We start from the raw sequence: 25,836 nt of genomic DNA, 5'->3' as shown, positions 1-25,836 counted from the left end.
ATTAGAGATCTCAATATTTAATATTTTGAAGTTATGTAAAATTTTTATATTAAAGTACTTATAAATATTTAAATTCTATCAAAAGTTTAAGTATCATTAATATTTAACACTAAAAATTAAAATTTTATAAAAATATTTAACTACATGTAAATTTTAAAATATTATATAAATTTAAACTCTATTATTAAAAATTTAAGTATTATTAAATATTATATATTTGATTTTTAATATCTTGAAAATATCTTATCTCTCTTTGTACTTTATATCTCTTATGAGCTGTAAAACATGTTTTTGTGTAAAAAAAAAATGTTTTTCTCTCTGGGCGATTCCCCTGGCGAACGCCTTCCTTCTTCTTTCAATTTCTTCTCTCTGATCCTTTCCCAGATCAGGAGTTTGTTTCCGTCCACAAAAATCTTCATCATTACTCTGGAGATCCATGTCGGCGATTTTTTTCTGTCAGTTAAAATTGACAGTTTGTTTCTTCCAATTTTCTCGGGACATAATCGTCAAAGCAAACCGCCATGGGTCTACTATAAATCTAAATCTTTCCCACGCTTTTCCACAATCATTCTCCCAATTCCCTTTGATTTCTTCAGTATAATACCAAATATGAGTGACAATATCCGCAAATCTGTTCGGGATCTCAATTTGGGCATAGATGATGCCCCAATCTCACTTCCACCGAAGTTCCTTTCCCGAGCGATCTCTGTCAATCGCCATACATTGGTTGTTACACCGGTCAACCCACGGAAGCAGAATCTGCGAGCACTGATACGGCAGATGCCACGAGTATGGGGTTTTCCTGATGAATGTGTGGGAAGAATTCTGGATGGTGGGAGGGCACAGTTTTGATTCGAGTCTGAAGATTCGCTGAATTTGGTGCTGCGAAGGGGCCCCTGGTCCTTCGGTGACTGGATGGTAACCACCCATCGATGGTACCCAAACATAAGCGATGCTAACATGAAGATCATACCTTTATGGGTACAAATTCAAGGTATCCCAACTCTTTGCTTAACCAATGATATGGCTAGGTGGGTAGGGAACAAGATAGGCTATGTTTCTGAAGTAGATTACAATGAGAATGAGATGAAAGTAGGGGCTGTGCGTGTTAAGATAGACTGGAACATTGATGATGCCTTACGCTTCCAAAAGAACATCCAATTCACTGATGATGAGAATACAATAGTTAAGTTTCGTTATGAGCGACTTCGTAACTTTTGTACGAAATGCGGTTCACTTAAATATGATGCAAAGGAATGCTCTCTTGGCTTTGATGACTCTGAACCAGAGGATTCGGATAATGACAGTGATGGTGAGAACCACAACAATGGTGACAAAGATATGTCTGAGGCGAATACCTTACCGTCTGTAGACCCTGCAAGCCTTATCCCGAGGCTAAAAATGCCACCAACATCACCAAGACCTATACAAGGTAATGTCTCATACCAGATGGTGAATAATTCTCTTCCAAGTGTCTTCGTGGACAAGGATCTAACGGTTGAGCGCACCCACTATATGAATGCAAAGTATGTGGGACGTGTTGCTGAACCTTACGAACCACAAAACTATCTCGATGACAACTCTGACAATGCACAACCGGAGTTTGTGTTCATGAAACGTAAGCGAGTGCAATTTGAGACCTCCTTTAACAAAGCAGAAGCAGCTGAGGAGTTGGTGGTCCTGAACCAACTTCGAAAGAAGACTCAACGCACCGTTTCAGTTGGTTCTTGCTCTGTGAACAATGGATTCGACGGAGGCGCGGGGGGCCCGGTACCCCCAGACTTTCCAATATGAAGAACCTCTCCTGGAACTACCAGGGCGTTGGTCCTTCTTTAACGTCTTCTCGCCCTAAAAAACTTTGCCTTCTTACTAAGTGTGATCTTCTCTTTCTCTCTGAAACTCTAAATAATAATGATGTAATATCTAAACTTAAGTGTGATCTAGGATTTTCTAATGCTTTTATTCAACCCCCTCAAGGTAGGAGTGAAGGTTTATGTTTATTCTGGAAAGATAATGTTGTACTTTCCTTGCTCTCACAAGATGAGAGGCTTGTTGATGTAACTGTTGACCATAATAATATTAAGTTCTACTTGTCTTGTGTGTATGGTCACCCAGTTCCTAGTGAAAAACATGAATTGTGGGAACGTTTTAAACGTCTAGCCCTCTCACGCAATGCACCTTGGTTACTAATTGGAGACTTTAATGAGATAATTTGTAACCGGGAAAAGATTGGAGGACCAGCTCGAGAAGAATGGACTTTTCGAGATTTTAGACATATGATTGCTGTGTGTGATCTTCAAGATATACGTTCAAGAGGAAATAACTTCTCATGGGTTGGTGAAAGACACTCCCACACGATTCAATGCTGTCTGGATAGGGCCATGTTTAACTCTCCACGGGCTGCTATTTTCCCAAATGCAGAGGCTCAGTTTCTAGACTTTGCAGGCTCCGACCACATGCCAGTTTTACTCGACCTAAATGACATAATCCGACATAAAGGACGAATTTTTCAATTTGACAAACGTCTTTTAGACGTACCAAACTTCCAGGAGGCGGTTAAAGAAGTTTGGTTAGCTGATAGTAATGACTTTGATATCTTAATCACCGAAAGAATCAAAAACTGCAGACGAAGTATGGCAAATTTAAAACAAGAACACCATTTAAACTCTGAAGAACATATTGTCACACTTCAAACACGTTTAAACTTTGCAATGTAGAGCCTAAACCCACATATATGGAGAACTATCCCATTTTTGCAAGATGACTTAACAAAGGCCTATAGTGATGAAGAAAAACATTGGCAACAAAAGAGCAGGAATCAATGGATGACTGCTGGAGATCAAAACACAAGTTTCTTTCACGCATTCGCAAAAACAAGGTTTGCAAAGAATTGGATTACCTCTATATTGGATGAACAAGGGAACTTATATTAGGGAGACAAGGAGATTGGAGATCATGCACAAAGTTTTCTCACCAATATATTTGCAACGGCCAATCATCAAGTCACACCATCGGATTTCGCAGATTTTAGTTCCAAGGTTTCTGATGAAGCAAATAAGAGTCTAACAAGAGCTTTTACTAGTGAGGAGATTTATAATGCAATTAGTTCAATCAGTGATGATCGTGCTCCGGGGCCAGACGGTTTAACAGCCAGATTTTATAAAGCCTGTTGGGAAACAGTAGGACCACAAGTCATACAAGAGGTGCAAAACTTTTTCGAGACTTCAATATTGAAACAGAGCATAAACCACACAAACATTTGTATGATACCAAAGATTGACAACCCTCAAACTCTCTCAGACTACCGGCCAATAGCTTTATGCAATGTGCTATATAAGATAATGTTCAAATGTTTGGTTCGGAGATTAAAACCACACTTGAACGACATAATCTCCGACTCGCAGGCAGCTTTTATTCCAGGACGTTTAATCCAAGACAATGTGATGATCGCTCACGAAGTTATGCACTCACTTAAGGTCGGAACTCGAGTCTCGCAGAATTATATGGCTGTCAAAACGGATGTAACTAAAGCTTACGATCGAGTCGAATGGAACTTTCTTGAAACAACTCTGAAACTTTTTGGCTTTTGTTCAAAGTGGATCAATTGGATCATGGCTGTTGTGACTACTATTAACTACTCTGTCTTAATAAATGGAGCTCCCTATGGTTATGTTCAACCAACAAGGGGTATTAGACAGGGTGATCCCCTATCACCATATCTCTTCATACTATGCTCAGATATACTCAGTCATCTAATTTCGACAAGTGCTAGTGAAGGAGATCTTTGTGGCATTCAGATAGGCAATGGTGCTCCAAGTATTACCCATTTGCAGTTTGCCGATGATTGCTTATTTTTCTGCAAAGCAAACAAGAGAAACTGCCAAACATTAAAAGATATTTTTGATGTCTATGAATACTATTCAGGACAAAAGATAAATACTTCAAAATCAATGATCACTTTTGGAAGTAGAGTTTATGGGAACACTCATTTACACCTAAAATCAATTCTTGACATCCCTAATCATGGGGGAGGAGGAAAGTATCTTGGTCTTCCTGAGCAGTTTGGTCGAAAAAAGAAGGAGATATTTGAGTACATAGTTGACAGAGTCAAGAAACGTACAAATGGTTGGACTGCTAAGAAACTGTCTCCTGCTGGCAAGGAGATAATGCTAAACTCTGTTGCCTTATCAATGCCGGTGTACACTATGTCATGCTTCAAGTTGCCTCTGGGAATCACTTCAGAAATCAAAACACTCTTAATGCAGTTTTGGTGGGAAAAAAGTTCAAATTAACGCAATATACCATGGATCGCTTGGAAAAAATTACAATGTTCAAAAAGAGAAGGGGGTTTGGGATTTAGGGACCTAGCAAAAGTCAATGATGCACTTTTGGCAAAACAAGCATGGAGGCTAATCCAAAATCCTAATTCATTATTTGCCCGAGTAATGAAAAGCAGATATTACCGGGATGAGTCAATTTTAGATGCTAAACAAAGAAAGAAACAATCTTATGGTTGGTCGTCTATTTTAATAGGACTTGATCTTATAAAAAAAGGTTCACGATATATTGTGGGAGATGGTAAATCTATTCGTATAGGTTTGGATAATTTTATTGAAGAGCATCCTCCCAGATTAGTTCAAACCTCACCACTGCAGTCTCCTGCAACACTTGATCAATTTATCTCTAAAACGGGTGATATTCGAACTTGGGATAATCAGAAACTCCTTTCCTTGGTACAACAGTCAGAGCAGGAGATTATACAAAACATTCATCTCTCACAAGTGGAACAATCGGACAAACTAATTTGGAACTATACTCGCTCAGGAGGCTATACTGTTAAGACTGGATACTGGTTCATCACTCACTATCCTTTTGACCTAGGAGCTGTTTTGAATATACCTCATGGTTCAGTTGAACTCAAGAACAAAATCTGGAAATTGTGTTTACTACCGAAGATCAAACACTTCCTATGGCGTATTCTATCACAAGCTATACTAGTCACAACAAGATTACGAACAAGAGGTATGAACATTGATCCTTTATGTCCAAGATGTCATCAAACAGAGGAAACAATCCACCATGCCCTTTTCTCTTGTCCTTACGCCATTATGGCTTGGAGACTTTCTAGTACTTCTTCCCTAGACATCACTCAACTACCTTTAAATACAGAGGATATCATTGCTCAACTATTAACTTATCAATCTCAAACATCCAACATATATGATTCATTATTACCCTTTGTTCTTTTATGGCGTATTTGGAAAGCAAGAAACAACCAAGTTTTCAATAATTATCGAGAGAGCGCATCAAAAACAGTTGTACAGTCGAAGTCAGATACAAAAGAATGGATAAACAATTTACAAAATACATCTTTACCATTGACTACTACACGTATGAATATAATATCGTGGCTACCTCCAACTCATCCGACCCTTAAATGAAATTTTGATGCGAGCTACGATCATCATACCCATCAGGCTACTGGAGGATGGATTTTTAGGAACCATCAGGGTGAATCACTAGTGTGGGGTGTGACTAGACTACAAAATGTCCGATCTCCTTTAGAAGCAGAAACAAAAGGATTGCTCACTGCGATACAACAGGCATGGATTCGAGGCTATCATGAAATCATCTTTGAAGGAGACTGTGAAACTTTAATAAAATTAGTTAATGGCCAAACTGTGGATGTCTCTTTAACAAATCTTATTCATGACATAAGAACTTGGTCTTCCAAATTACAACATTTTTCATTCACTTTCACAAAGAGAGATTGTAATAGGGTGGCACATGGCTTAGCTAGATATGGTTGTATAGATTGTCAATATTACACTGACTCTGTTTTAAAGCCACCATGGCTGAGCATCTCCCTTTGTAATGATCAAGTTTAATCAATATATATTTCATTTGTGAAAAAAAAAAACATGTTTTTGTGTATGACTTTATAGGTGATATGATATTGTTTCAGTAAATTTTTGGGTCTAAGGAAAAAGGATTAACGTCGCAAGATCTTGATTTGTGTTGTTTGAGTTAATTTTGATGTTTAAAAAAAAAAGATTGACGACAAGCACACATTTTTTTATTAACTATACATGTGTTCATATTACTTTCTCTGCAAGTAGTTTGCAATTTTGTAGTATTAAAGATTTTGGTTCGAGAAGTTTCAATATGTGTGGATCTATAACCGAGTAATTATACAGGTGAAAGTATCAATAATTGAGTGCATGTAATGACTATACTGATCCATGAATTGCACAAATTTTACAAGAAAAGAGGCAATGATTTTGGTCTTGGAGTTTGAAGGGTTAACAAGTTACATGGTAGTCTAAAAAAAAGTTTTAAATGATTATTCAGTGGAAGAATGTGAGGAAGGTGATGATAAACAGGAAGAAGAAGAGTATTACGAAGAATCGGACGGTAAAAATAATGATGACAATTATCATGAAAATTTGACAATGAAAATGACGAGAAATTATGACGGGTAAGAAAACAGTAGAAAAAACACAAAGACATAGATGGTGGTGGTCAATTAAATATGAGAAAACGAGATTAATTCATGATTCTAAAAATGTTTCGTTTGTCTCGTGACAAAGAAATGGTTTAGTATATGCATATCACCATTTCGAATGTTCGATCTGCCTCGCCTCGACATCTAGGTAAATCCAGTTAAATTTACGATTCTTTTAATCATAATTAATTTTTTAACACAATTGATTTTTAAATTTTTAAAAAAGTGTGTATCTAAAATAAAAGTTTTGCCTTAATAGTAATTTAAAGTTTTCAACAAGATAATATTTCATAACTGTCATCAATCATATATAATTTGCACCAAAATATTTCAAATAAACCCACATATAGCGTGAATTCAAAACCTAGTCTATATAAAATATGGCAAAACACATAAAAAGAATATATATTATACAAGAATATACAAGAATTTTTTTTTCTATTTTTTTTGGTATGACTATTCTGTTATTTCATAAAAAATTATTTTCTGTTAAAAGACTCTTACCATTTTGTGTCACTATTGAGATTTTATATGAAAAACTACTATTTAATTTTCATATTTATTATTTAAAAAAAATCGGAAAATATATAGTTTTAACTTTATCTTTACCAAAAAAAATATTTTTGAAATTTATAGTAATAATACTATAAATTTCAAAAATATTTCTTGAAAAGAGCGTACAAAAATATTGTTTGTTTGGTCCTAATAATACTATTATTAGGTAAATAAACAAAGAGTGTATAAGAAAACATTCATACACTACGTATATAAATATTTTATTATATAAAGTTTGATGTCAAAATTACTCATTAACAAGATCGTGACATTTGTCAAATATTTAGATTAGATATTGACACGTGTCAAATATATATATTAGAAGTTGACACGTGTCAAATTTTTTTTTTAATAAACGTAGTAAGACAGCTAATTATATTTACAGGATTTTACATGTTTATATTTTTTTAAAATTATATCTTTAAATCAAAAACGAAAATTAACATAATCAATATATTTTCCACTGTATGCTAATATTTTTGGATTGTCAAAAATTTTGTGGATGTTAACTGATTTTTTTACTGATTATTTTTATTGTTTAATTTAAAATACTAACCGATATACATATTATCTCATATGATGCTCATATTATTATTTTTAATTAAAATTTTAACTCTAATCCATGAAGAAGTGAGTTATGGTTTTACGATGAAATAGATAGTTAAATGTGATTATTAAACTGATTGTCTAACGATGAAATTTATTTTAGATAGATTTTTTTTTCAAATATTAATATGTACAATTCTAAACAGATTCATTTAAGAATATTAGTCATTTTTTATGTTTGATTTTATAATTTCAACAAATGTATTTTTGTAACGTATATGTTAAAGCATACGATAATTCGAAATAAATTATAATTTATAGGAATGAATCTTCAGTTATTTGATGAGAATGTCTCTATATCTTTATATGTATGTTTTTATTTTATAAATTTCACTCATTTAAAATTAATTATGACATGAGGTAAAATTAGTAATTATGAGATAGCAAATAACAAATATATCCTAAATAATGTTGATTCAGTTTTTTTGCGAATTATATTTTGTTAATTTTAATTTGTATTTTCAATTCTTACCAAGATATAGATTTGATATGATGTATTAGTTGTGTTTGATATAAAATATTTAGTTCTATGCATTAAAATGAAATGTGTAACTAAACTTAAAATGTGGTTTATTATGATGGTATAGATATTTAAATGGTACTCCTTGTGCTTTAAAAGTTTTTGGGTAAAAGCACAAAGATTAATAAACACTAAATATTATGTCATTTATAAAACTTCAACCAATAGGAAAATATACTGCATAGTTCAAATAGTCATAAATTGTTCTAATAATAAAAATTGTACATAGAAATTTGAGAAAATATTATAAAATATAGCAAAAAAGACTTAAAACTCTTATATAATGGAACTGAGAAAATATTTAAATGAAATATAAGAGGTTCATATTTAATATTAAAATGTTACAAGATAAAATCTAAAAACAAGTATATTATTACTTAATTATTCTTAATATTTTTTTTTTAATTTTTACCCGCGTTATTATCTAGTACTGTATATTGAGGAATGAATCGTGGGGAAGAGGAAAAGAAGAGAAGACGATCTTTATGGATGTCAGAATCAACATCATCGTCGTCTTTACCCATCGAGCTAACAACAGCGATACTCTTAAAGCTACATGCAGAATCTGTTGTGAGGTCTCGTTACGTCTCGAAGCACTGGTCATCAATCACCACCGACACTTACTTCACCGATACGTTCGAGACTCGCTCCTCAACACGGCCAAGTCTTCTAATGTTCTTCAAAAACAAGGACAAAGTGTTCGTCTTCTCGTTTCCGCAGCACGATAAGAATACAAAGCCTCATTCGCATTCTTATCATGTGGATAGTTACCATATGATATACCCCACATGCTGCAACTTCTCGGTCAGCGAGTCAGTCCACGGCTTTGAAGATGTATTGGTATGTCTGAAGTAGTGTTTGTGTAATACAAGAAGTGATACAAGATTGTAGGTGTTTTATGTGTGTAAGAAGTTTCTAGAAGGTTTGAGAAGGCAATATTGAAGGAAGGTTTGAGGATGAATTGAAGAGGAAAACTACTATTTATTTGGTTAATTAAATTGGAGTTTTACAAGGAAAAGGAAAATAGCAAAAATGAAAAAGTCTTTTTCTAATGGAATTTGGAAATCTTCTCCTATGGTGATTAGGAAGTCTTGATGGGTATATAAAGAGGTGTTGGGCACGTCCTAGAGAAGCAAGAGAGCTGAGGCATAAATGTTAGAACCCTAGAGAGCTTTCTGTTTGCGTGCGGCTTAGTTTCGCGGTTTGGTGCTTGGGTTGTTCAAGCTTCTTTGTTCGTTGGTGTGACATGTGTGTGAAGGTTGCTTAAGAGAGTTGAAGATATGAAGTCTAGGCTCAGGGGGAGTTTAGCCCGATGTTAGGTTATCTTGGTTTGAATCTAGGCTCGATGTGAGTTTAGTTAAGGGTAGAGATTTATCCTTAAGATTTCATGTTATAGAACGGAGCGGTGAATTAAGAGGGTTGTGCTTGATTTACGCGTTTGTGAGTTGGTTGTATTTGCTTTCTTGTTCTAGTGGAATCGAAATCTGGACGTGGTCCCAGGGAGTAGGAAAAACCGAACCTCGTTAACAAAGCTCTTGTGTTATTTACTTTCTGCACTTTATTATTTGCACCTCATCCGCATTTACAAGTGGTATCAGAGCGGGTTCTCGATAGAGATTAAGTCTAGTTTCGGATAGATCAAGGGTGAGGGTAGTTCAGGAAGTAAGGCAGAGCTTTGAATCAGTTGTGATGAGTTCATAGAGAGAAGGCATACTATGTCAAGACCATCATTGCTTGATTCAACGAATTATGGATATTGGAAGGTTCGTATGCAAGCGTTTATTAGTAACCTTGATGAAGATTGTTGGAATTTGATTGAGCTTGGTTGGGAGCCCCCTAGATTCTTGGATGATAAAGGAGTTGAGAGTCTTAAGCCAAGAGATAAGTGGACTGTTGCAGAGAAAAAGCTCTCAAGTTGTAATTCAACGGCCAAGACAGCGATTTACAATGCCGTTGATTCAAGCCACTTCAAGTTAATTTCTCAATGTGTATCAGCTCAGAAAGCATGGAAGTCATTGGAAAATATGTTTGAGGGTACTTCAAGTGTTAAGAGAACAAAGTTGGATATGTTGGCATTACAATTTGAGAATCTAAGGATGGAAGAAAAAGAAACTGTGGCTGAGTTTAGTGCTAAGTTATGTGATATATCTAATGAAGCTTTTGCTCTTGGAAAGCAGTTTGTTAAGAAACTGAAGCGATCATTTCCTACAAAATTTGAGTCAAAAATTTCTGCAGTTGAAGAAGCTCATAATTTAGATGAGATGGTTTTTGATGAGTTTGTAGGGATTCTAAAGGCTTTTGAATTAAGCAAAGCATATGAAGCTGAAGGAGTAAAGAAGAAAGATGATCAAGTTAAGGTAGCAATAAAGAAGGAAGTTGACATTGGAGTAGCTCTTAAGTTACCATCTTGTGAAGATTCAATGGCTATGTTATCAAGACAATTTGCTAAATTTCTGAAGCGTAAGGGCGAAGAGAAGAAAAGTAGAATGGGTGAAGAGATGAAGACTTCATCAAAGAATGTTCAATGTTTTGAATGCAAAGGATATGGTCATGTACGGTCTGATTGTGCCAGTCTACAAAAGCATAAGAAGAGGCTATGAATGTTGTTACTAGTGATTCTGAAACTGATTCAGATGAGGAAGAAGAACTGAAGAATTTTGTGGCGTTTACAACTTTTGAAGATAGTTCTGAATCAGCATCTGCATCAGTGTCTACAACTGCTTCTGAACCTGCAGCAAAACCTGCAACTGCATCTGAAAATGAATATGATAGTGATAGTGATGGAGAGGATATGAGTTATGAAGAACTTGGTAAGAGCTATGAGAAGTTGTATGCACATTGGCTTAAGGTAGTTGAAGAAAATTCAGTTTTGATTAAGGAGAAGCTCGAGTTAGAGGCTAAAGTTGTTAAAGAAGAGAAACATGCCACAGAGAAGGGAGAAGAAACATTACAAGCTAAAGTGCAACTTGAAGAAACTCAAAAGAATTTGAGAATGCTTAATAATGGTACAAAGAAGTTGGATCACATTCTGAGTATTGGCAAGACTGATAAGTGTGGACTTGGATATGAAGGAAAAGTTTCAAAATCGGATATGGTGTTTGTTTCTAGTGAAAAAATCACGTCTGCATCAAGAACTGTTCCAGAGACTACTTCAGAGACTGCTACAGAGGCTGCTTCAGAGACTGTATTTGTGAGAGGATGTGGTACAAAAATCTCTGAATTGCAGAGTGCACCTAGAAAAGTTTTTCGACCTGTTTGCCATCATTGTGGTATTGTTGGGCATATTAGGCCAAGATGTTTCAGATTGTTGAGAGAGAGGAGCCGCATGGAGAATGCTTTTGATGTGAGGTTTTGTGGTCCTACATGTTATCATTGTGGAGTTCAAGGACATATTAAGAGGAATTGTTTCAGGTTTATTCAAGAAGTTAACTATGGAGGTCTAAAGCGCAACAAGATATGGGTTAGAAAAGATAATTACAATGGAGGTGGTGTACTAGGCTATCAACCGCGTATTGCAAAGCGGGGAGAATTTTCCAGTTAGTTTTGACCATGTTGTGACTCATTCAGGGGGAGAATGAAGATGTGTTTGGTGATGTTGTTTAGGAGTTTGGACTGATGAGTTCACAAGCATAGTCAAAAAGGGGGAGAATGAAGATGTATTGGTATGTCTGAAGTAGTGTCTGTGTGATACAAAAAGTGATACAAGATTGTAGGTGTGTTAGGAGTTTCTAGAAGGTTTGAGAAGGCAATATTGAAGGAAGGTTTGAGGATAAATTGAAGAGGAAAACTACTATTTATTTGGTTAATTAAATTGGAGTTTTACAAGGAAAAGGAAAATAGCAAAAAGGAAAAAGTCTTTTTCCTAATGGAATTTGGAAATCTTCTCCTATGGTGATTAGAAAGTCTTGATGGGTATATAAGGAGGCGTTGGGCACGTCCTAGAAAAGCAAGAGAGCTGAGGCATAAAGGTTAGAACCCTAGAGAGCTTTCTATTTGTGTGCGACTTAGTTTCGCGGTTTGGTGCTTGGGTTGTTCAAGCTTCTTTGTTCGTCGGTGTGAAGGTTGCTCAAGAGAGTTGAAGATCTGAAGTCTAGGCTTAGGGGGAGTTTAGCCCAATGTTAGGTTATCTTGGTTTGAATCTAGGCTCGGTGTGAGTTTAGTTAAGGGTAGAGATTTATCCTTAAGATTTCATGTTATAGAACGGAGAGGTGAATTAAGAGGGTTGTGCTTGATTTACGCGTTTGCGAATAGGTTGTATTTGCTTTCTTGTTCTAGTGGAATCGAAATCTGGACATGGTCCCGGGGAGTAGGAAAAACCGAACCTCGTTAACAAAGCTCTTGTGTTATTTACTTTATGCACTTTATTATTTGCACCTCATCCGCATTTACAGACTTAATCTGCTTTCGAAAGTTAGCAAACCCCGTGATTTGGAACCCTAGCACGAGACAATTCTTAAGTCTTAACCTTAACCAAACCCATAGAGGAGTCCTGGTATGGTGTAATAGTCTTTCTAGCATACGATCCAATCGAGGGTAAACACAGAGTTGTGTGCATGCCGTCTAGTGAGGCCTCTAACGAGTGTCGGGTTTTAACATTGGGGGATCAGCTGAAAAGTCATGGAGAACGGCTAAAACCAGTTACAAGCATCGTGCTTATTACAGTAGTTCAGGGCGATGCATCAACGGTGTTCTATATTATAATGCCTCCTATCTTGATGAAGATTCGGATATTTTCATAGTAATGAGTTTTGATATCAGAACTGAAAAGTTCGATATGATAAGATTCCCATTCGAAGATTTTTGGGGTAACATGATAACTTAGAAGGGAAGGTTAGCTTGTCTTAATAGTTGTAATCTCATGGAAAACGATGATGGTGTCACAATGTGGATTTTGATGGATGCAGAGCAAAGTCAAAGGTCGTGTAAACATTTTCTAACACCTTTTATTCGGAGTTTGAAATAAGTTTACAAAATCTATGGTGTCACGGATGCTTGTGAGTATATTTATGTCATACGCACGTTTCTTAAATCGTTTGTTATTTTATATTTTGATCCGGGGAGAAATAGCTTGAGATGAGTCGAATTAACATCATATGCTAAGCCGACGTTAATATTTATTTTATTTTCTAACAGTTTTTAATTTGTGAATGCATTAGTTTCCAAAAAAGCGCTGACAATCTTTCAAAAAACCTTCCGGCAAAGGAATGCTCTGTTCTCTCTCCTAGCTGCTGAATTGTTTGGTTTTCTCGTTACCGTCTTAAATGCCGTAAATTACACCGCATCCCAAACCTTGTGGGCTCAAGATCTTTTCTCTCAGTTCTAGTTTTTATCCGGAGATATCACCATTTTCTGTTCGGCTTCAGACAAATACAAATCGGGTTCTACTCTTAAATCTTGTCTTCATCTTTCTTTTGTTGCTATAGGATTGGTTAAAATCTTCAGAAGATTTTAATAGGAAAAATCTGTTTTCAATCGGTGGTTCTGATTCTCCTTTCTCAAATCGATTCTGAAATGGAAAAACACTTGGAGCAGTATCTTCAAGAGATGTCAATTGAAGAAGAAGAGGATAAACCTCTGGTTTTATCTAATCTTCCTCAGTTTTACTCATCCGAAAGAAACATAAGAAGCTTAATAGGTTGTTTTCTAAACCCTGACTATCAGCGTATGTCTAATTGGATTTTAGAGATGCCAATGATTTGGAGATTGTATGACAGAGTCAGAGGTGTTGCTTTATCAAGAGATCGTTTTCAGTTCATTTTCAAGTATGAAGAAGATATAAATGAGATATTAAAGACTAAAGTGTGGACTCAAGATGATTGGGGAGTCGTTATGGAAAGATGGGTTGAAGATCCTCCTGCCAATTATCTGATGTTTCTACCGGTATGGATTAGGCTGCGTAATTTACCAGTGAATCATTATATGAAGGAAACTATTAGAGAAATTGCTGGTTGCGTAGGTCAAGTTTTAGAGTTGCCTTTTGAGGAGAAAGAGGCTCAAAGCAAGGACTATGTTCGGGTTAAGATCTTACTTGATGTTTCAAAGGGGTTGAAAATTTTCAAAGAACTTCAACTTCCTAATGGATCAATTGTCAAGATTGGAATAGATTACCAGAGAATTCGTAAAAGATGCTTTCAGTGCCAAAGATTGACTCATGATAAGAGTAGGTGTCCTTTTGCTCAGATAGTTACTGAACCTCAACTTTTGGTTAATACATCAGATTCTACAAGGGTTCTGACTAAAGGCAAGTATTGGGATCTACTTGGCAAAGATATTACAGCTGGAGATTGTTCCTCAACGAATTTACTAGCTGATGCAATCAAAGCTGATTTGCTGAATTCGAAGACCTCGAGTTTTAAAATTCCACTTCAAAGTTCCTCACAAGACTCTACAAGGGTCCTCACTAAAGGCAAGAAGGTAGATCTTCTTGGTAAAGATATTATAGATGCAGATTGTTCCTTACCGAAACTATTGGCTGATGCAATCAAAGCTGATGTGATGAATCAGAAGATCTCGAGTTATGAAACTCCTCTTCAAAGTTGCCTCAAGGTAATTCTTTTTATTTCTCTCCTTTAGCCTTATATTCGGGTGGTTTAGAGGCTACTTCCTCAAAGATTTTGCAACAGAAATTATCTTCTGCTAAAAGACCTAGATCGTGGTTAAAAAATACAAAGGATCGAAAAGGGAAAAATCTGAAAACTCGAGATAAGTTACTTGATAATCAAATGGAAATTAGTGGGAAAATTTTGGTTCAGGAACAAGGGAATGGATTGGGCAAAGGTATCCAGAGAGACAAAGATTCGGTGGTTCAAGGTGAACTGCCGCAAGATCAATAGGTATTTTCAGTTGGAATTTTCAGGGGAACTCTTGGACAATTCTCCATCTCAAGGAAATGAGAAAGGCTCATTTTCCTGATATCGTTTTCCTCATGGAGACTAAGAGCTCTAGTATTTATTTGAAAAAGGTTCAAGGTTGGTTAGGCTATAGTAACCTTAAAACTGTTGAACCAGTAGGAACTAGTGGTGGGCTCGCAGTTTTTTGGAAAGACAATATAGATATCGAGTTTCTGGTTGTTTATAAAAATATTATAGATATGAAAGTTTCTAGTGGTTCTAAAGTTTGGTTTATTACTTGTGTGTATGGGAACCCGATTACTGGCCTTAGATCTGCGGTTTGGGATAAAATCACATTTTTTGGTTTGTCTAGATTAGAAGCTTGGTGTATGATAGGAGATTTTAACTCCATATTATCCAATAAGGATAAATTGGGAGGGCCGTTGAGGGATCTCAGTTCTTTTCACCCTTTTCAAGAGCTTTTGGCAAACTGTGATATGGCTGAATTGGGTAGTTCTAGAAATGGTTTTACTTGGGGTGGTGTTAGAGATAAACAGTGGATACAGTGTAAAATTGATCGTTGCTTTGGGAACCCGACTTGGTTTTCTTTGTTTCCAAGTAGTCACCAGTGGTTTCTTGAGAAGCTAGGATCAGATCATAAATCTGTTTTGGTTCATTTTTCATGTCATAAGGAGTTATTCAAGAGGCAATTTTGGTTTGACAAAAGGTGGGCAGAGGATCCTTCTTTTATGGAAGTAATTCAGAAAGCTTGGAATGAGAAGAGATCTAGGGGCAACAACATTTCTGTGATGAAAAGATTTGAAAATTGCAGAAAGGCTATTGGAAGTTGGAAGAAAAGAGTGTGGTCTAGTTCAGAGATTAGAATCAAAAGATTGCAAAAAGAGTTGGCAACACAAGATGCATCTTTACATCCGTGTTTCACAAGGATAAATGTGATTAAAAGAGAATTGGCAATCGCATTTCGAGAAGAAGAAGTGTATTGGAGACAAAAAAGCAAAGAAAAATGGCTTCTTCATGAAGACAGAAATACTAAATTCTTTCAGGCATTAGTGAAAACTGCAAGAATAAAAAAACTCGCTACCTTTCCTGGTTGATGATAAGGGGGTAGAACAATTCTCAGAGCTGGGAAAAGGAGAGGTTGCAGTTAAGAATTTCACAGATCTGTTTAAATCATCGTCTCCTACTTCGGTTAGTGAACTGCTCCTTAACTTTCAACCAAGAGTAACAAACAATATGAACCAAGACCTTTCAAGGAATATTACCATAGCAGAGATAAAGAAAGCTGCCTTTTCGATTAGCAATGAGAGCGCTCCAGGCCATGATGGTTTAACTGGTTTCTTTTTCAAAACTTATTGGCATCTGATGAAGGAACATGTTAACAGTGAGGTACTACAGTTTTTTGAAACGGGTCTTCTTCCTGAGGGTTGGAACCATACTCACTTGTGTCTCCTCCCTAAGATTTAGGCTCCAAAAAGAATGACAGATCTTAGGCCTATCAGTTTGTGCTCTGTGATCTACAAGATAGTTTCAAAAATCCTTGTGCATCTGCCAACTATAGTCTCTCCAACACAAGCTGCGTTTGTATCAGAAAGATTGATCTCTAACAACCTCCTGATTGCTCATGATCACATGCTTCACACTCATCCAACGGTATCTCAAGAGTTCATGATGGTTAAAACAGACATGTCTAAATCATATGACAGAGTGGAATGGAGTTTTTTGAAAGACATGCTCCAAGCTCTTGGGTTTCATGATAGGTGGATCTTTTGGACTATGGGATGTGTTTCCTCTGTTAGTTATTCAGTGATAATGAATGGAGAGCCGGTTGGATTAATCAAGCCTGAAAGAGGTATTAGATAGGGAGATCCTCTTTCTCCCTTTCTTTTTGTCTTATGTACTGAAGCTTTGATTCATCTCTTCGATCAAGCTACAATGGCAGGCTGTATCATTGGTATTCAATTTCACCACTCTGGTCCATAAATTAATCATCTGTTATTTGCAGACGATAGTCTTTTCTTCTGTAAAGCAAATAGACCACAATGTGCTGAGATGATGAGATGCTTGCAGCAGTATGAATGGATGTCTGGTCAAGTAATTAATAAGGAAAAATCAGCTATTACGTTTGGGTCTAAATCAAATAAGTTAGATTGGGACTGGATAAAAGAAAATTTGGGGATTGTCTAGAAGGTGGTGCAGGAAAATATTAAGGTTTTCCTGAATGTTTAAGTGGATCGAAACAACATTTGTTGGGGTTCATAAAGGATCGGCTTCAATATAGGTTAACCGGTTGGTATGCCAAAAGTCTATCACAAGGAGGTAAAGAAGTTCTTTTAAAGTCTATAGCTCTGGCACTTCCAGTCTATGCAATGTCTTGCTATAAGGTTCCTAAGGGCATCATTAAGAAACTGATTTCTGTAATGATGGAGTATTGGTGGAGTAATTCTCAAGATAAGAAGAAAATTCATTGGCTAAGCTATGAGAAGATGACTCTGCCAAAGTCTGTTGGAGGATTTGGATTTAAGGATCTGGAAATTTTCAATCAAGCTTTGCTTGCCAAACAAGCTTGGAGGCTCCTTCATGATACATAATGCCTTTTCTCAAGATTCTTCAAAAGCAGGTATTATGCGACTGGTGAATTTTTGAGTGCCGCAATAGGAAGAAATCCTTCTTATGGTTGGAGAAGTATTATCTTTGGTCGAGAACTACTTTCTAAAGGTCTGAAACGCGTCATTGGTAATGGGAAAAACACTCTGGTCTGGATTGATAATTGGCTGTTTGATAGTAAAGCTATGAGGCCTATGGGTATTCACTCCTTAATGAACATTAATCTTAGAGTTGTTGATCTGTTCAACCTTCAAACTGGAGTTTGGAATGATTTTCTTTTAAGATCATTATTTCATCACTCGGAGATCAATAAAATAAAAGCTATAAAACCTAGGATTGGTTTTGATGATTCGTATTGCTGGGGTGAAACTAGAAACGATGTTTATTCAGTAAGCTCTGGTTATGCTATGATGTTTAAACTGCAGAAGAAAGATCCTCTGTTTGTTGCTGAAACTCGTCTATCTACGAATCCGGTTCTACAAGCCTGTTGGAAGGTGAAAACTACTCCAAAAATTCAATTTTTTCTTTGGAAAGCTCTTAAAGGTGCCCTTTCAGTAGCTGAACGTTTGAGAACAAGAGAAATAAGGAATTTTGATGGGTGTATGTTCAGTGATGCAGAGGTTGAATCAATTAATCACATCCTTTTCCTATGTCCCTTTGCAAGACAAGCCTGGGCCCTATCTGACATTCCATCTCCGTATCTGGGCTTTGGTAAATCGATTTTTGAAAATATGTATTATCTTTTTGGTTTGGAAAAGATAATCGATTCTCTTAATGAAGTTAAGTCAGCTTTTGCTTGGATTCTCTGGCATTTATGGAAAAATAGGAACAACTTTCTCTTTGATGGTGTTGTTTTAGCTCCGAATGTCTTAGTGCATAAAGCTTTGGATGTCACTAGAGATTGGTCTTCGATGAATAGGCAGGATATATCTCATTTGAAGCCTATATCAAAGCAGACAGATAGATGGCTTCCTCTTTTTCAGGGGGAAGTAAAGTGTAACATTGGTTTTTCCTGGTCTAAAATGTTTTGCTTATCTGGTGCTTCCTGGGTGGTTAGAGATCATGGTGGTAAAGTAGTTCTTCATAGTAGAAGATCATTTGCATCTGTTGTTTCAATTTTTGAAGCCAATATTAAAAGCTGGGAATGGGTGCTGGAAAGTATGGCAAGTTTACATTTCGAACATGTTACCTTTGATGCAACTACTATGGAAATCATTAAAGCGATACACAATCCTCATCAATGGCCAGCATTAGTTAGTTCTATCTCTCCGCTCCTTAAGTTTGGTGAAGATAAACCAAATTGGTTTCTTCTTTTTGAACCAACTCACTGCAACAATGGAGCTTTGCTGATAGCAAAAAGTGTTAATGCCGACCTTAGGATTTCTTCATATGTTGCTAGTGGGGCTCCTATGTGGTTAACAGGTTTTTTTTATCACGAACAAAGGTTGGTTAGACCTTCATCTGGTCTTCCATCCCTTTTCTCTAATTAATATCCCTTTCTATGGATTACTATCTATAAATAGCTATATAAGGTTTTACTTTGAGGTTTGTTTTAACCTTCCACTAAAAACAAAAAGAAAAATTCCTTAGTCCTAAGCGATTATATTGATAATCATCTCTTACCTTTGTTTACCCTCCTTTTTGTCTTCTTTGATTTTTTGGGCTTTATCTCTTAATCCCTAAGTTAAAGTTGCATATTTTTACTATTTCCTACTTCCTATATATTTACTTCTTACGTTTCCATATACTTTTATCACTTTTCCTTGTCTTTCCTTCTCTTGCAATACATGATGTCTGACGAGTTGTGGAATGACCTGCAATATATGGTTATGACCCAGAACTGTTTTTTTCTCGTGTGAATTATGCTGGTGTGTTTGCCAGGAACCGTGTTAGCTTGATTGGAAGACCTCTTAATCCCAAAGAACAAGACCTTAGGCATGTGATCTTCACTTTACCTCATCTTTGGGGTGTTGCTTCGAGGGTTCATGGAAGGGTATTAGATGATAGTTACGTCCAGTTTTTATTCCGTTCAAAGGTTGATCTGTTTACAGTTCTAAGAAGAGGACCTTGGGTGGTCGACAACTCGTTTGTTGCTTTACAAAGGTGGGAAGATTTTCCGGAGTTGGATTTCCTTACTAGTATTGATCTTTGGGTCCAAATACGAGGTATACCTTTGCCTTATGTTTCAGAATCCACTGTTACTTTTATTGCTAAAACTCTTGGGGAGGTTGTTCATCTGGATTTCAATGAAGAGACTACAATGCAGATTGATTTCGTAAGAGTTAAGATAGGATTTGGAATCACAGACCGTCTGCGTTTTTATAGAAAAGTTAGATTTGAATCAGGGGAAGGGGCCATGATAGGTTTTGAGTATGAAAAACTCAAGAGGATTTGTTCTAACTATTCTCACTTCAACCACGATTCTGCCCACTGCCCATATCTTGCTCCACCTGTTGTTCATGATGACATCCTTGATGTTCCAATAGCTCAGGTTTTTGAAGAAGGAGAGGGATCCAACATTTATAGCTTCCTAGACGCGAAACCCTCATCTCAAAGTTCAGAGCTTTCCTCATATTCTCCCATTTCACAGCCACCAAGACCTTCTAATCATGCTCCCAATCTAGAGGAATTTTTCACTACTCACCCTCTCAGAACTAGACTTTCTTCAAGCTCAGACTTTCTAGGAGCCTCATCAAAAGCTAAAAAGCCAAAAGAGGGAAAAAAAAGTTAACTATGAAGATGGAAAGTGTTCTAAATGCAGGAAAGGCAAACAAGTTCAGTCAGAGACTGAGAGAAACACTCGCCCACGAAGAAAGGATCCCGGTGTTCGGTTTTATCCTACTGAGCATGAATCTTCCTGAAGACCGAATAAAGTTTCTACAGAGCTAGGTCGGCTCTACAGAGCTGGGTTGGTCTGCTGTTTCACCGGCGAAAGCAAGTAGAAGGGGTGAGCGTCGGGTGGAAACATCAGCAGTAGTTTCACCTTCTCGTTATGGTATTCTACTCTCTAACGCAGGTGAAACAGAGCAGGCGGACTCAGGAATTGATATGGCCTTGCAAGGTCAATATCATGAAGAGGGGGAGATTGTTCCGCCTGTTAAGAAGAGTGGTGTTGTTGACCCGAGTATGATGGCATCAAGCCAAGTTGATAATTCAATCAGGAAGTTGCCTTTGCGTTTGGGGAAAAGCTCCACTAAGTATTCTGAATCTTCTGCTTTACCCACCAAGGATGCTAATCCGGGTGTGTACAGTAGGAAGAGTTCCTCCAAGAAGCGTTAAGTATGTCGGGCTTCTTTTGGAATGTGTGTGGTCTAAACACCACATCTAAGCATTCCGTGATAAAGAAGTGGGTAGAGGGGGAGAAGTTTCAGTTTGGATGTGTTTTGGAGACTCGAGTACAGGAACACCGGGCTCCAAAGGTGATTGATGAGGTTTTTTGGAATTGGTCGGTTCTTAGAAACTATGAATATTCCCGGCTTGGTCGTATTTGGGTTGTTTAGAAACGCACAGCTCGTTTAACGCCATTCTTTAAAATCGATCAAGTTGTAACTTGTTCGGTTCAGTTGGAGGGTGAGGCTACTGAGTTTTTTTGTTTTGTTATTTACACATCAAACTTTGATGACGTGCGAAGAGGACTGTGGGATGATCTGCGAGCACACTATGATTCTCCGATTATATGTAGCAAGCCGTGGATATTGATGGGTGATTTTAACGTTATGTTGGATATTGAAGAGCATTCCAGGGCAGATGCCTCGAGCTTTACCACTGCAATGCAAGATTTCAAGGATTTAGTCAACTATTGCTCTTTAGCAGACTTGGCTTACCATGGTCCACTGTTCACATTTTGTAACCATAGGGATGGTGATCTAATATCTAAAAAGTTGGATAGGGTGCTTGTTAATGACAAATGGGCTCAATCTTTTATACGATGTTTGATGCAGGTGGTTGCTCTGACCACTTGCGCAGCAGTATCCATCTGTCAGGATCTACAGAGGGAGAACGGAAGCGCAAAACTTTTAAGTTTGTCAATGAAGTTCTAGATTTTGAAGAATTCAAGACTATGGTCACAAAGTATTGGCAGATCACCGAGCCTATCTTCCTACTCACTTCCTCTCTCTTTCGGTTTTCTAAAAAATTAAAGGGTTTAAAGCCATTAGTTTGTGCAATGGCGAAGGACAGGATGGGTAATTTGGTTAAACGGACGAAGGAGGCCTATGAGGATCTTTGTCAGAAACAGGCGGCCACTTTGGCAGCCCCGTCTCAGCAGTTATTGGCAGAGGAGAGTGCTGCTTACTCTCCAGGGGAGTTTGTAGCGAAGTTGGAAGAAAAGTACCTTAAGCAGAAACCTAAGCTTCACTAGCTGGCGGTTGGATATAAGAATAATAAGGCCTTCCACCGTGTTGTCACGGTTAGAGAGACTGTCAATACGATACATGAAATTCAATGTCCAAATGGGGTGGTGGTCTCTGGGGATGATATCAAGTTGGAAGCGGAGAGGCATTTTAAGACATTCCTTCAACATTGTCTTGAGGAATATGATGGTATCACTGTGGAGGATCTCCAATCCCTTCTTCCTTTTCGATGCTCAACTGATGATGTGGATGCTTATGAACTCTGTCATGGCGGAGAAGATCAAGACAATCTTATTTGCAATGTCACGGGATAAGTCTCCGAGCCCGGATGGCTATACAGTGGAATTTTACAAAGCTATGTGGGATATTATTGGTCCTGAGTTGATTATTGCAGTACAGTCTTTCTTTGTTAAAGGTTTTCTTCCCAAAGGATTGAATGCTACTATCATTGCTCTCATTCCAAAAAAAACAGAGGCCCGCTAAATGAAAGATTACCGACCAATTTCATGCTGCAATATGCTCTATAAAGTGATCTAAAAAATTCTTGTTAACCAGCTCAAGCTAATTGTTGACACACGAGGGATGTCATGTTGCAATGTGCTCTATAAAGTGATCTCGAAAATTCTCTCAGATGAATTTCTCATATTAGAGCTTAGATGTTGAAAAGAGAAATTCGAATATGTTCAAGAGAGAGAATCAAAATTAGTGCTCTAAAATTTTCAATTTGGAGATTCTTTTAACTGGATATATATTTTGGGTTGTGAATAACTCGAATCAAGTCTCAATTTGGTTTACTGTATTCAGTTTTTGGATTGATCTCAAATTTTTGTAATAAATCGTGTTAACCAACCTTGGTGGGGGACCAAGGATTCAAACTTTCAAATTAGGAGAAAACTGGATTTCAACATCCAAATTGTGTGGATAAAGATTGAGGTTCAGAATATGTGGGTTTGTGGTGCTATATGAAAGTTTGGGGGGATACAGATTATTTTCCCAATATTATGTGTTCTTTATATGATATTAGAATATAGTTCTCGACAATATGTCGGAATCACATGAGTAGCCAAATTTGCTAAAGAAACCTTCTCTATTATTTTTGTTTCACGTTGAATTGATGAACCGAATTTACGAGTGAAACCTATCTACTACCTAGTTTTTTTTCTTCGATATGACTAAATTTGTTTAAATAAAATAAAGATTTTTCCAAGAAAATACATATACCTAATAATCAAAATAACATTAAAACAACCATAAAAGCAAAACATTTTATTATTATTACAAAAAAAGAAAATAGAAATCAAAAAGGTATCACTTAGAAGTTTTATCTTTTCAATTGACGAAAACACAATTATACAAACGATTAAATAATTCATTTAGAAGAAAAACCAACTCCCTTTTTAACTCTAAGTCACTTGTTGGTGGTGTTAGGAGCACGAACATCAGCAGCGTTGCTAGCGAGACCATCAGTTTTGGGTTGGTGATGGTTCGAGCCCATGGGGTCTATATCCTCTTCAACATTAGGAATTTGATTCAAATCCAAAATCATATTTTGGTTCGAATTCAGATTCAGATTCAGATTCAAATCCAGATTCACATTCATATTGAATTGATGAATTTTCTGTGGAATCTGTCGAAAAAGTTCAATAAGAAAATCACTTTGGCGTTGAATCGATTTCTGCTGATTTTGATTTTGATTCATGTGATCATAATCTCCAACTGGGACAGCAACTGCATCTACAACAACAGAAGGGGGGTAAACGAGAAGAAGATTCACCATTCTCCATAAGGTTCTGCATCCTGCAAGTAATCTTGTCAATATAAGTATCAACAAAAAAACTTAAATTCTGAAGATCCTTTTCACCAAGCTTATGCACATCAATCTCTCCTTTAAGACAACCAAACAAAAAATTTTGAATCTCAAAATTTTGGTTCTCAGTACGCAATTTTTGCAATTTCGCTTCCTCTTTAGCAATCCTCTTACGCAGAAAACCTTCTTGATCCAACATCCTTTTATTCCGATCGTCCACCAGAACCTCCATAAAATCTGATATCACTTTCTCAGCGCCTTCTCTTGATTGCCAAGCCTCAGGGTCTGCGTTATACGGACTGTAGATAACCGCACACATCTTGACGTCACAGAGAGTGGACAGTTCAGCAAGTTTCTTCATCATCCCTTTTTTACGTTTGATGAAGCTTCTTTTTCTCGATGCTTCATTTTCTATAAGCAAAATTTTTCTTTTCATGTTCACTATCTTTGTTGTGTGTCTTGTTTTGTTGGCATGAGTTGTTTATATGGAAAATGAAAGGTACTTTTATCCGTTAGGGTTTTATTTCATTGCTTGCTCATTAGCTTTAGATTTGGTTGAATCTCAGATATCGTATCCGTTTCATTCCTACGTGTAGGCATTTGATTGAATATAAAATGATAACCCTATCATTTTAAAGATAGTTAGTAATCCTATTTAGATATAATACTTTTTATGGGACGTGAAGATAGAGATATTATATTAAGAATAAATTTTGCTCTCACATATGTATTATGAGATGTACTTCTATTTAGGATGTCCACATTATTAAAAAATTACATGAAAATTGATTTAAAATATTTAAGATATATAAATCTAAATTTTATAATTTTCATATTAAACACTAACTTAAATGGTTAAAAGTAAAGTGATAAAAACTTAAGTGATAAAAAGAAAAATATTTGTGGAATAGAAAATAATAATATAGATAATGTACTATATTATATGTTATAAAAATCAGTTGTAAGACATTTTAACGACCAAAACCATCTACACTCTCAAATTTTGTTCAACTATTATAGTGGCTTATACATCGATTGGTTTAGGCGTCTGATTAATTAATTTATAATATTTTATTCGGATAAAAAACTTAATCTTAATCTATCTTACTACTACTTACATTAGTCAATTTGTGAAAGTGTACTTTTAAAAAGAGCCTAATAACGTTCATAGATCCATTTCTACTTTAAGCACAGTATTAAGATTTGCATGTCTTGAAATCTAGAGGAATATCTTACACCTTGAAAAGAAATATTTGGTCTGGAGACTTTCCTTATTTGGTCTTTCTAGGGCGAATCGGGTAGACGATTAGGGTTTTCCTCTCTTAGTCGCGAGGCAGGAGGTTTACTAAGGGGATGCCGGTGCCGGAGAAGGAGACTCCTCCTCCTTCGGTGGAACAGATTAGTCCGAGCAGTTTTCCAGTTCAGAGTCAGCCTAAATCGTGTGCAGGGGCAGTCGAGAACAGGTTCTCAAACTTAAGTCACACGTTACATGTTGAAGTTTTTGATGGGGATTCACGTGTAGAGATCCCTGATGGTTTGGTTCAGAATTCGGTGCCTCTATGGGATGATTTCCTTCAAGGTAAGTTCTTAGACATTTCGCCTCATGTAGGCAAGATCCAGGTCATTGTTAATAAGATCTGGTCGTTGGGAGATAAATCCATTCGTATTGATGTTTTTGAAGTGAACTCTACCACAGTCAAATTCAGAATCAAGGATAAGCAGACCAGGAGTAGGATTTTGCGTCAAGGTATGTGGAATATCGCTGATATTCCTATCGTCGTGTCCAAGTGGTCCCTTTTAGTGGAGGAGGATGTGGTCATCTCAACAGTTCTGTTGTGGGTCACATTGAAGAATGTACCACATCAACTATACTCGAGGGAGGGTCTTTATTTTATTGCGAGTGCAGTGGGGACACCCATTCGTCTCCACCCGCAGACGGAGCAATGTACAAATTTTAAAGAAGCTAAGGTGTTTGTTGCAGCTACTTTGTCAAAGGAGTTGCCCGTAACATACTGTTTCACCTCTAAATTGGGAAT

At 36.6% G+C, this 25,836-nt stretch overlaps 2 protein-coding genes and 4 pseudogenes across 2 annotated transcripts; 5 read left to right on the top strand and 1 right to left on the bottom strand.

Annotated features, from left to right (window-relative positions):
- Positions 1-318: 318 nt before the first annotated feature.
- LOC147934770 (uncharacterized) lies at positions 319-5,888 on the top strand (annotated as a pseudogene).
- A 2,742-nt stretch (positions 5,889-8,630) lies between these two features.
- On the top strand, positions 8,631-9,041 carry LOC147934769 (putative F-box protein At1g50870 pseudogene; annotated as a pseudogene).
- Positions 9,042-9,901: 860 nt separating this feature from the next.
- LOC147934768 (uncharacterized) lies at positions 9,902-11,727 on the top strand (annotated as a pseudogene).
- Positions 11,728-13,478: 1,751 nt separating this feature from the next.
- Positions 13,479-19,275, top strand: LOC104724870 (uncharacterized). The gene is made up of 2 exons (XM_019232971.2): positions 13,479-14,732; positions 14,939-19,275. Exons 1-2 carry the CDS (start codon positions 13,698-13,700, stop codon positions 15,017-15,019), a joined length of 1,116 nt encoding a protein of 371 aa, XP_019088516.2. The 5' UTR covers positions 13,479-13,697; the 3' UTR covers positions 15,020-19,275.
- LOC147934767 (uncharacterized) lies at positions 15,076-20,920 on the top strand. The gene is made up of 8 exons (XM_087472786.1): positions 15,076-16,080; positions 16,139-16,423; positions 16,559-16,886; positions 17,040-17,128; positions 17,299-17,534; positions 17,655-19,055; positions 19,523-20,367; positions 20,658-20,920. Exons 1-8 carry the CDS (start codon positions 15,076-15,078, stop codon positions 20,918-20,920), a joined length of 4,452 nt encoding a protein of 1,483 aa, XP_087328912.1.
- A 2,362-nt stretch (positions 20,921-23,282) lies between these two features.
- On the bottom strand, positions 23,283-24,293 carry LOC104724869 (MADS-box transcription factor PHERES 2 pseudogene; annotated as a pseudogene).
- Between the last annotated feature and the right edge of the window lie 1,543 nt (positions 24,294-25,836).

The sequence above is a fragment of the Camelina sativa genome, chromosome 11 (assembly GCF_030686135.1).
Source record: "Camelina sativa cultivar CO46 ecotype springtype chromosome 11, ASM3068613v1".
NCBI classification, from domain to species: Eukaryota; Viridiplantae; Streptophyta; class Magnoliopsida; order Brassicales; family Brassicaceae; genus Camelina; species Camelina sativa.
The sequence above is the reverse complement of the archived record's forward strand: the minus strand, read 5'-3'. Positions and strand labels throughout refer to the sequence as shown.

Excerpts from the sequence above, each read along its gene's own strand:
- LOC104724870 (XM_019232971.2), top strand. The coding sequence starts at position 13,698 with ATGGAAAAACACTTGGAGCAGTATCTTCAAGAGATGTCAATTGAAGAA. Across the intron at positions 14,733-14,938 it reads CTCTTCAAAGTTGCCTCAAG|GAACAAGGGAATGGATTGGG; the intron begins GTAATTCTTTTT and ends ATTTTGGTTCAG.
- LOC147934767 (XM_087472786.1), top strand. The coding sequence starts at position 15,076 with ATGAGAAAGGCTCATTTTCCTGATATCGTTTTCCTCATGGAGACTAAG. Across the intron at positions 16,424-16,558 it reads AGGAACATGTTAACAGTGAG|ATAGTTTCAAAAATCCTTGT; the intron begins GTACTACAGTTT and ends GTGATCTACAAG. Across the intron at positions 16,887-17,039 it reads ATTAATCAAGCCTGAAAGAG|ACGATAGTCTTTTCTTCTGT; the intron begins GTATTAGATAGG and ends TGTTATTTGCAG.